Source organism: Propithecus coquereli, unplaced genomic scaffold (genome assembly GCF_000956105.1).
Source record: "Propithecus coquereli isolate 6110/MARCELLA unplaced genomic scaffold, Pcoq_1.0 Scaffold104, whole genome shotgun sequence".
NCBI lineage: Eukaryota > Metazoa > Chordata > Mammalia > Primates > Indriidae > Propithecus > Propithecus coquereli.
In genome coordinates this window covers 4,078,057-4,089,170 of record NW_012134303.1, presented here as the reverse complement: position 1 = coordinate 4,089,170, position 11,114 = coordinate 4,078,057, and the positions used below count along the sequence as shown (strand labels likewise).

The 11,114-nt window shown below is 33.5% G+C and overlaps 1 protein-coding gene across 1 annotated transcript in view; it reads right to left on the bottom strand.

The window, feature by feature from the left end:
* Positions 1–2,783: 2,783 nt before the first annotated feature.
* Positions 2,784–11,114, bottom strand: part of TBC1D8B (TBC1 domain family, member 8B (with GRAM domain)) — a 59,613-nt gene continuing 51,282 nt past the window's right edge. Inside the window, exons 15-21 of the mRNA XM_012644569.1 lie at positions 10,601–10,669; positions 10,193–10,433; positions 9,361–9,426; positions 7,789–7,872; positions 6,712–6,768; positions 4,907–5,004; positions 2,784–3,538 (exon numbers count right to left, since the gene is read on the bottom strand). Coding sequence (XP_012500023.1) covers positions 3,143–3,538; positions 4,907–5,004; positions 6,712–6,768; positions 7,789–7,872; positions 9,361–9,426; positions 10,193–10,433; positions 10,601–10,669 — 1,011 coding nt within the window. The 3' untranslated portion in view covers positions 2,784–3,142. The remainder of the gene's footprint in view (positions 3,539–4,906; positions 5,005–6,711; positions 6,769–7,788; positions 7,873–9,360; positions 9,427–10,192; positions 10,434–10,600; positions 10,670–11,114) is intronic.

Genomic DNA, 11,114 nt, shown 5'->3' with positions numbered 1-11,114 from the left:
GGAACTGTGGGCAGCCTGTAGAAGCTGAGGGCAGCTGCTAGGAACTGAGTGAAGCCTCTTGAAGCTGAGGGTGGCCTCCAGCTGACTACCAGCAATAAGCTGGTGCTCCCAGACCTACAACCATAAGGAAATGAATTCTGCAAACAGCCCAAGTGAGCTTTGAAGTAGATTCTTCCTTAGTTGAGCCTCTACATGAGAAGCAGCCCAACTGATGCCTTGGTTGCAGCCTTGTGAGATACTAAGAAGAGGACCCAGCTGAGCTGAGCCCAGTGTCCTGACTCACTGAAATGGTGAGATAATAAATGAGTGTTGTAATTTGTTATGCAGCACTAGAAAACAAATGCACTGTTCAATGTGCTTTCCACCCTCTTAGTGCACCTTCCTGTACTGCAGAGGCTAAAAAACTAAAAGCACATTTCCCAGATTCCTTTCCAACTAGGATTTTGGATTTATAATAGACCAATTAGATGCATACATGTGAGACATGAATGACAGAAGCGAGGTGGAGGCTATGTGTCTGTCATTCCTGCTGTTAAACATGCGTGTGAAGATGTCTGGCTGTTCTATTGCAATTTAGTCACTAGCTTGTGGGTGCTGAGAGGCAAGGGTGCATGGCATCTATTTTGCTGATGGTATAAATCACAGCAGATGGAGCATGGTTTGAGAGGTAGCAGCAGTAGTGATGGCTTTTTATTATGGCAGCAGAAAGTAGCAGTTTTCTAATCATTGAAGAGTTAGCGACTCCTTTGGTGGCCTGGTAGTGGTATGGCTTTGAAATTTGTTCTTGAAAGCTCAGTTTAGTCAGTCCTCCTGATAATTACGTAAGCCATTTAATATCCAATAATAAATATTTTTCTGCCTGAAATAATTAGAGTGAATTTTGTTCTCTGCAACTGAATTCTAACTAATACAGGAGGGAAGTCCTCAAGTGCTGTTAAGTATAAATAAAAAGACATCACAGTAAATGATATTCACATTTTAAAGTAAACTGTTTTTCACATTTAATATAGATTTATAATATTTATTTTTATAAAGACAAGTAAACATAACATGTTTAATTTAATGTATAAGGTATAATGCACTGGTTCAGTTTGAAACAATTACATAAGATTTTAATATTAAGAACAACCCATTTGCTTAACAAGGCAGCAGCTATAAAACTATAATGTTCAGCTTGTTTCTCCTGCAGACTCAGAAAATAAATGTTTGTCTTTTTACTTTGCATTTATAATCTTTTTGCAACTCAAGAATCTATTCAATTTTAATTAATCTAAGCTAAAATATAATAGTAATCTTCACTATTCTGACTTTAAAATCATATGAAATATTAATAACATATGCTCTTAGGAAAGTATCTTTCTTTGTAAATACAATGGGCAAAATATTCAACAAAGTGTGTATAGTAGTGCTTTTGTATATATGCACAGACTGTGTGTCTTTCTAGAGCTACTGTAGTGTAATTTAATAATCATTGCATAATAGCAGATGTGTGATAGTTTTCATATAAACTATTAATTAAACTCTAAAATGTGGACATATTTCAGCAAATGTTTTGGAACAAAAGCATGGATGCTTATTTACCAACTATCTCTTTAAGTGGTAATTTCCTTGAAAAGACAAGCTTGATCAAATCGTTTAAAAGACACTAATATTGTTTAGCTAAACTCAATTTATGAAATTTTCAAAGACTCAACTTGAAAATTCTTTAACTTTTCTGAAAGTAACATATGCTATGATGATGAAGCCCTCTGTGTTAGGCTTTGTTCACAGTGGATTCTTGCCAAAGGCTGACTGTACCAATTCTTTCCCAGAAAGAGAGATTCTTGGATCACTCTGAAGGAGGTCTGTCCCTCCATTGTTTCACATCTAGAAAAGTCAAATGGCTTAAGACCAAAGTCTTTTGTGGAGAAAGAAGCGCCAATGGATGATTTCTCCTCCAATTTCCTAAGTCAATTGATTAATAAATTGTTCTTGTCAGAAATAGCACAGAAGTGGACAAGTGTGGTTGGTTTGTTTTAAAGCGCTAACAAAGCCCATTATCTCTCAATGGACCGTCATTGTAATGACTGAAATAAAAGCAGCATAAAGTATATAGAAATTATGCATCTAAATCAGATAGTCAAAACTTTTTAGATAGACGCCAGCAATTCTATACCTGACCTTGGCAATCATTACACACAAGTACACTTGATGTGCTTCCCAGACTAATATGCTTAATTCAGTCTTAGTGTAACTATTCTTTACTATCTAATGTAAATTAAAACGTGACTGGTGAAGTCTAAAACCTAAAGCTAGAACCAAAGCAGACATAAGCTAGTCTGAGAAAAATGCCACAAACAGCAGTTCTCAGAAGTATTTCTCATAATTTCTCAGTCTAATGAGAGACCTATATGGTTAATTGAATTGTTTAATTCTTCTCAGAAGGCTGGCTTTATCCAGCTTAAATCCAAATCCAATATTATTTTTCCTTATATCAGCCCAGAGTTTAGAGTTCTTGATTTGCTTTTATCAGTATCACAGTTAACAGCGTGAGTTAGTAGCTTCTGAACCACTCAGGTAGGAAGAATGCATAAGTTACTTAAAAAATCATCACTAGAAGACTGAATGAGATTAACTTTAAAAACTTAATAGTATTTCAGTCAAATAACTTGAAAATGAGTGTCCCAAATGATCCCAAACTAGATAATTAAGGCTCTAGATCTAAGAGCCCAGTTTTCTAAAGCATTCTAATAGGACTGAGGCAATTTGGAAAGAAGCGTTTCTTGATATGACATAACAGCATCACTAACACTCAAACATAACACCATCTTTTCAAAGTCATCAGTAATTCATATATAAAAAGCAAAACAAGCTAGTAATTTCCTTACTAAAAGTGATATGCTGGTGCCCTCTGGTGGTAGCATTTGCATACTCCCCTGATATTGCATATCTTGTGAAATATAAAAAAGTATTTTTGTATTTGAGGATATCAAAATTTGAGATCATCATAAAGGAATGACGCATTGTGCTTCTGAATTTTTTTTTTTGGCCTTCAAACACATTGATAACAAGATAAATCCCTGAGCCCTACTCCCAGAATCAAGCTGATAGCTATAGGAATCTTGGTAAACTTGTCTATGATAAGTTATTCCTTTTAAGAGATTTACATCTTGGTTCTAGACCTTAACTGAGAGGTTTTTGCATTTTCTAGCTTGGCTTTTACATCTATGGGTTTCTCAAAAAACCTCACCAAAGCTGGTTCATTCAAGAGAGATGCAAGAATCTGTTCAAATGCAAATGACCACTGAGGTTCCGCCTTAGGAGAGGAGGGATCTTCCTCCAAGTGGCTCTCTGTTTTCCTCTCACTGGGTCCTCCAGAAGCACAGACTGTACCAGAGAATCCTTTGGCTGATGATGTAGGGCTATGCAGTTTTCTTCCAACTTCTTCCATTCTAAGCAAAAGGCTGGTTACAACAGCAATGGCTTGATATAATGACTCTTCTTCAGGGTCCTCATGAAATAAGTTATAAAGGGTCTTTGAAAACTGAATAAATTGTGACTAGAAGACACAAGTTGGAAATATCACATTTGAATATTAGACTTAGCGAATATAAAGAGAACTAAGAAGTGATTAGTCTTCCATATAGAATTTGTACCATATAACCTTCACCCTAGATGTTATAAGAACTGATGATTAGTCCCCAAATAAATCTTGGTTCTAGAAAGATGAGTATGAACCACTGAAGAAAATTTAATTTAAGTCCTCTCATTTATTGCCTAATAGCAGTGCCTTCCAACATTACTTCAATGTGAGGGGGTACTTTTAATTAGACAAAGCCCCATATTTCTGTACATGTAAATCATTAATTTATTAACCAATCTTAACAAAATGATTAAGAATGAGTTCCACTTGATCTCAAATGATTTGAATGGGTAGCTCAGCTAGGATGAATTAAATTTAGGGAAAAAATGACCTGGGATCTATCTAATAGTGCAAGATAGCTCCAAGGAACACATTTGGACATGTGTCTTTTTAAAGGCTGAGATGGGGCCTAAGTGGAGAGACAAACTGCTTTTTCTGGTAATTGCCGCTAGATAATCCATAGACATTCCAGGAAGATATCTGTCAATTTTAAAAAGTGATTCCAACACAAGAGTCCTATAAGTCAATCAGCCTACCAGAAAAGTTTATCGGTAAACAAAAAGCAAATACAAAGGGTATATATACCTCATAATAATATATTACAACAAATGTTTAAATTTTATTTTTCTTCCCTAATTTTAGAATAAATATATCATACTGACTCATTTTAAAAAGTACTTATTCAATTGTCAAATTACATAGTCTATTGAGAAATACTAAGTTATTTGACACTTCTCATGCTGGTAAAGTTCTTGGGATCTTCAGTATCTGTACCAACCAGATTTTAATTAAAAAAAAATAAGAACATATACTGACTGGATAGTGTATAAGAAAGAGATGAATTTAAAATTGTGTCAATAGTAGTTAGTAGTGTTGCCTGAGCAGGTTCGAATATAAGATCATCAGGAACTAGGGTGTGACTTATCTCAGTAACTTCTTATTCCCAGTACCTAGCATTGGGCTTGGCATTTAGTGGGCACTAAAAAAATGTTTACCGAATAAATGAACATTCCCAATAAAGCTGTAAATATGTTATACATTTTGTTCTATAGGTACAAATGTCATAGCAGAAGAATTATCTGAAACATTAGATGCCTGTAAGTGTTTAAAGTAAATCATTAAAAAATTTTTTCCCACTCTTCTTCACTCATCTGAAACTTACAGAGATGATACATAGATTATTTAACTATTTTTTAATAGCACACTAGGTATTTTAGAGTTGGTTACACCAACATTCATACAAAAAAAGCAAAACCTAGAACTTTCTCTTTGAAAACACTGTACCTGATTCATTCTTGGTAAATCCTTGATGTTTTCTTCTTTTTTGAAAAGGTCATCTTGCCATTGACTTAGATATGCTTGAATATCAATTTTTCCTTTGCCTGAATGAGGAGAGTAAAACCATTTCATAATGAACAGCCGACTATATTTTCCCAAATCTCAAAAAGAATAGTTATGATTGAAAGATAGTTCACTTAGATATAAGCTTCAATCTCTTTTAATTTAAGAAATGACCTGATTTTACCTTTTATTTCATGCACTGGCTCTTATAGTACTTTGCCATTTCCATTTAGACTAAAACTTTTACTTTGGGACGGTTGGGGACTAGGGAAGGTATGGGAAGAGAGGGAGAAAGGACATATTTAGATTAAAACAGCACACCCTGACTTGACAATGCAAATTCCACGTAGTCATTCTCATGAATACAACTACGTTTTAAAAAACTTCTACATTATCTTCTTAAATATGCAGGTACTGTACTAAAGTGGTTCATAGAGGGGCTCTTTTTCAAAAATTCAAAACACTACTTATTTACTCATTGTTTTAAAGAGCTTAATCAAGATGATATTAACATGACTTTTTAAATAATTATTTAAGATACTTTAAAACTGAGTGGAAATACTGGGGAAATTGTTATGTTTAAATAGATCTTCAAGGCCAGGCATGGTGGCTCACGCCTGTAATCTCAGAACTTTGGGAGGCCAAGGCAGGAGGATTGCTCCAACCCAGGAGTTCAAGACCAGCCTGGGTAACATAACGAGACTCCCATCTCTACAAAAAATAAAAAGAATTAGACTGGCATGGTGGCAGGTGCCTTTAGTCCCAATTACGCAGGAGGCTGATGCAGGAGGATTGCTTAAGCCCAAAAGTTTGAGGTTACGGTGAGCTATGATCATGCCACCGCACTCTAGCCTGGGCAACAGAGAGAGTCCCTGTCTCTTAAAAAAAGAAAACAAAGATTTTCAGCAACTGATTATTTCTTTTAATTAAATGTTATCCAAAAATATAAAAAGAATGATAGGCTTCTGAAGAACAAATTTGATAACTTCTATCAAAATATTAAATGTGCATACTATTTGATCCAGCACTCCCACACTTCTATGAATTCATCCTATCCTAAAGAAATATTTGTAAAATTATCCTAAAATGTAAGTATAATTTTTTTTGCAGTACAGTTTGCAGTAAAAATAATTGGAAACAACCTAAATGCCTACCAGTATTTGGCTAGTTACTGAAATAAATTTTGGTACAACCAAACAATGAAATAATCTGTACCTATTAAAAAGAATAAGGTAGACAAAAATATACTGACATGAAAAGATGTCCATGATATATTGCAAAATCAAAAAAGCAAATTATAGAACAATATTATGGAATGTTTCTTTCTTTTTTTTTTAAAAAAAAGAGATGTCTACATGTGTTTATGTATATATAGAAACAGGTCTGGAAAGGATATAGACAAAAACGTTTTCAGCCTTTACTTCTGGGTGGGGTTGGGTGAAGACAGAAGGACTTATGCACTATCTGAATTTCTTTTATAAGAATTATCTATTACTTTTGTAATTAAAAATACTTAAAAATAAAAAAAATTAAATGAATATAGGTCATTTACTATTATATTTTCTATAACTTCAAAGACTTAAGTATCAAGAGAAAAAAGAATAAATTATTAATACAAAGGAACTTAAAGAGCTCTCAGGACAAACCAATAGCCTTTAAAAAGAATCCACTTTTTTCTCCTTTGTAGTTATCCTTATTCACAAAAACAGTAACTTAATAAACTAAATTATATCCCTAGATCATAGTACCTTTTTCAGGGCTGTTTTTTACTGATTTTGCTTCCTTCTCATTTGCAGGCTTGGAAACTAGAGGAAAAGAGGGTAATTGCATTTTGTAAAATATAGAACAAATACTTTTGAAAGTAAAATACTATTTTACTTTAATAATAATAAAAGCATGTTATTTTCTTCAATTCAGCAAACCAATTTTAGCTGACCTGACCTCCTATCATTAGAAGACAAAGTACTCAAAAACTTTCTTACTAAAAAGAACACTGGGGGAAAATCCACATTTAAAAAAATCCTAGAAGGAAGTAAACAAAACATTAAGTATTTATTTCTGGGTAGTATTTATCTTCTTTGTGACTTTCTTCAAATAAAATTGTATTACTTTTATTATCAGGAAAATAAAAACACATTGGAAGTCAGAAGACTGAGCTACAAGCCCTGATTGTGGCAGTAACTCATTGTGAAACCTTGCACAAGTCTCTTCTCCCTGGGCCTTAGTGCCTTTATCTATAAAATGAAGGGACTTAACTAGGTGATTTGTGAGATCTCTTCAAACCTAATGTTCAAACACCTTAACATATAGTAAGTACAACATACATTAATCAGTACTTATCCCTTTATAAGACATTGTATATTTATGAAAATGAAGCAAAAGACATAAAAATAAGCTCATATCACTTTAAATTATGTCTTGGTGACAGACTCATCCCTGTCTCCTACACCTACAGTGATTTATAATAAGTATTCACTATTTGAATAATAGCCATGACCTTTAATCATCAAAGATTCTATTGTCTTCACTGTATTTTATCAGGCATGATACCTTTCAGAAATTTCTGCAACATTCTTAGAAACAAAATACATTTTCTTTTTGATTTTTCCAAAAAATAAGAAATTTTATAAATCAAAGCCCTAAAATGAATTTGCTTAATCAGTCCAATATTTATGAACTATGCTAAGTGCTATTGTAGTATAAAAGTATAAGGTAAAATGAACCCAAATTTTACTAGTGGTAGCTGGGTAAAGAATGTCTAAGCCAAGAAGATCTCTATGGGTGACTAATCATCAAAACAGTTAAACTTTAAAACAGATATTTACCATGGAGTTGACTGAAATAAAGTAATTCTTCCTTGGAAAGTTCATCTCCTTTTGAAGGGTCCTTAGATTTCACTTCAGTGTAAGCTGAAAACATATAACCCAAATTACATTTAGTAACAATGAGGTACAGAGATGGGGTTCATAATGGGTCAGGTACATTTGGGAGCAGGGAGTTAAACAAAGGATTTCTGTATAAGAGAGACATAAGTGAAGAAATGTGGAAGGGTACTACTCTACCGTATAGTAAATAACAAAAAGTGCTTGATCGCTTTGAGTTTTATTATTCTCCCACATGTCTTTTAATTATTTTCCGAGAGCCATTACAAGTTGAAATAAGAAAACACAGCATTTGGAAATCTCTGAAAATGTGACCTCTGCCATTTAAACTTCCTCAATAATAAGAAAAACATGAAGTTGAGCGTACTGTTTTACCATCTACCTGTGCTTTAATGAGCACGTTTTTCATATTTTTGATCTATTAAAAGCATATTCAATGACAATATTAAACATTCTAACAGCAACCTGACTTGACAATGTAAACTTTTATAATTTAAAATATTAAGTGGTTTGTCTTTTGTTTTTAATGCTGTGTTTGTGATTTGAATGTGAAGGTTTAAAGATGGTTTTAGCCTGTTGGTCTGGTAAATAATGTTTCCTGGCTATCCCGAGTTTAAAAGGGATCCCATGTGTAGCTTTAGGCAAATTATGAAGTGCTGTTTGTTTTTGTAAATTACCCTACCTAAGCTAAAAGGTGCTTTTTGCACTGGTCCTTCAGTTGAAAGCCTGTTTTCTCAAAGTAGGGCTCAGGCCTTTGAATGGCAGCCTCTTAAGGTCAGTGGGAAAAAAATAAACTAGAATGGTGTGGTAACTTTGAGGGTATGGTAGAATAGAAAGAAATGTGAACCTTGGAATCAGCTAGACCTCAGTTTGAATCCCAGCTATGCGATTTATTAGCTATGTGATCTTGAGCAAATAATTTAATCTTTCCAACTCTCAGTTTCCTATCACCAAAATTGGAAGGATAATACCACCTTTTAGGGATATTGTGAGGATTAAACAAAAGAATGCATGTAAAGTAATTGTCTTGACAGAGCAAGTGCACAATAAATGGTAGCTTTTATTTTGCTTCCTTTTCCAAATATTTAATATCCCTGCTGCCTGGTCCCATTTTTCTGAATAATTTATAGAATTTTACAAGTTTGGCAGTTTCTCTAAAGTTAATTTCCTTCCTAATAACAACAACAAAAATTCAACATTATACCAATATTCAAATTACATATCATATTCGAATTACATATCATATTCAAATGATATGTAATTCTTATATACAAACTATTTATCATTAAATTGATTGGCCACTAACAGGAAGGAAAGTTAAAGACTCATCTGTCACACAGAATCTCTTCCATAGATTTCACTGCATCTATATCAGCAAAAGTAGTGGTAATATGATTTGAGGACCACAACGAAACAGTGACCTTACATCATATTGAAAATTATGTTAAACTGGAATAGCTGTAATACTTGTAAAAATGGAATCAATTCTTGCTGTACATCATTAAAGACTCTTACCTGGAGGAATATGAAGCTTAAAAAGCAGCTTGAGCTTCTCAGTAAAACTTCCATTGTACATTATGTCTGTTCAATAAAATTCAATTGCAAATAATCATGTATCCAAAGAACATTCAACCAATTCCAACAACAGAGATTAATTAAGATAAAGCTATTAGCCAGGAATTTAGAATTCAGAAACCTTCTGTTACTTAAGCTAACAGTTAAACAACCACTCCATCCTCCAGATTCTCTTTTTTAAATGTATAAGCAAAATACTCTTTACCAAAGGGATAAAATGCTATCCTGTCTATCTCCTTTCCCCCAACTCAGATTGTTTTTTTCTTTTGAATGAGGCCTTCTACCTCATTCGAGGAGAGAAATGCTCTTTAAGGAGGAATTCCTGATAAGAAAGCATGCTGGGGTATCTGGAAAAGCAAAGGAACAATATCTACAGGTACAACATATTGACTATCTGTAGGTACGACTTATTTGTTGAGTATTTCTCTGCCACTTTTCTAGGCCGTGTGGTTGGATTTTTACTGAAGGGGAAAGTCCTTCTATAGCATCCATGCATATGAATGTGGGGAAATTTAGATATTCTCTTCCTTTGTGTTAATTCTTAAAACATCCACATCTAACAGATTGCTTTTCTGAAAGAGTTGGGGCAAAATGTGATCAATATACTCAGATTTAGCAACAAACACAGAAAAAGGCCCATCTATTACTAAAGCTGGAAATAATGTAACCCAGGGTGATATAATCTGACTAAACTGGCAAATAATAGGCAGTACTAAATATTTATAGGAACACCTTTATTTTTTCCTTAAAAAATTATTGGACATCATCCTACCAATTGCAGAGGAGAATTCTTTGAAGTTTATAAGGCAGTCAGAGTTTTCATCCAACAATCTGAATGTCCATAAAGCTAGTGAATCTCTGTTTGCAGAATGAGCCCAGGGACTCAACAAGTGATACAATGCTCTGAACTGCTGGCAGTCAATCTGATACTGTTCCAAATATGGCAGACTGGGGTCATGGTGCTTCAATACCGGACAACTCACACACCAATAACAAGATAAAAATAGCTCTTTCTATTAAAAACAAATAAAAAAGGGAAAGTCATTAAATCAGAAAAGTACTTTTGGAAGATTTTTTAAAAACATGTATGCTAAAATAAAGATAAAAATATTTAAGAGTGGTTGTGATACAATTCTGCTAAAAGGGCATTATTTTTTTATTTAAAGAAGAACAGTAGTACCTTAAAGATGATGTAAAGTTCATCCAATTCACGAAGGCTCAATTTCACATCTTGTGATACAACACGCAACTTTAAAAAGATTAAAAATAATTTAGAATTTTGAATTTAACACTTTGGTATAGAAATTCTCTTTGAATCCACTAGGGTCTCCCTCTGACAGAAGAAAATATTTTTCTTTTAACTTTTTAAAGGAATAATCATGGTAAACGCATCTATTTTTACCCTTTTAAAAAGCTGTACATAGACTACAGTTTGATTCTACTCTGATACATACTTTGACATTCATCTCTTCATATCCCGAAATCACTACTAAAGGACAGCCACTTAATGTCTATAAATATAAGTAACAGCATTCATTCCATTCTAAGACTCTCTTGTCACATAAGCAATGTGCCAAGTCATAAGGGGTTGTCATTAAATACTTCAAAGGCAATGACAGATATACGTTCCCTCTCTGTGCCAAAAAACATAACCCAAGAAGTAATAAGCTTAGAAAATATGTAATTTCATCCTA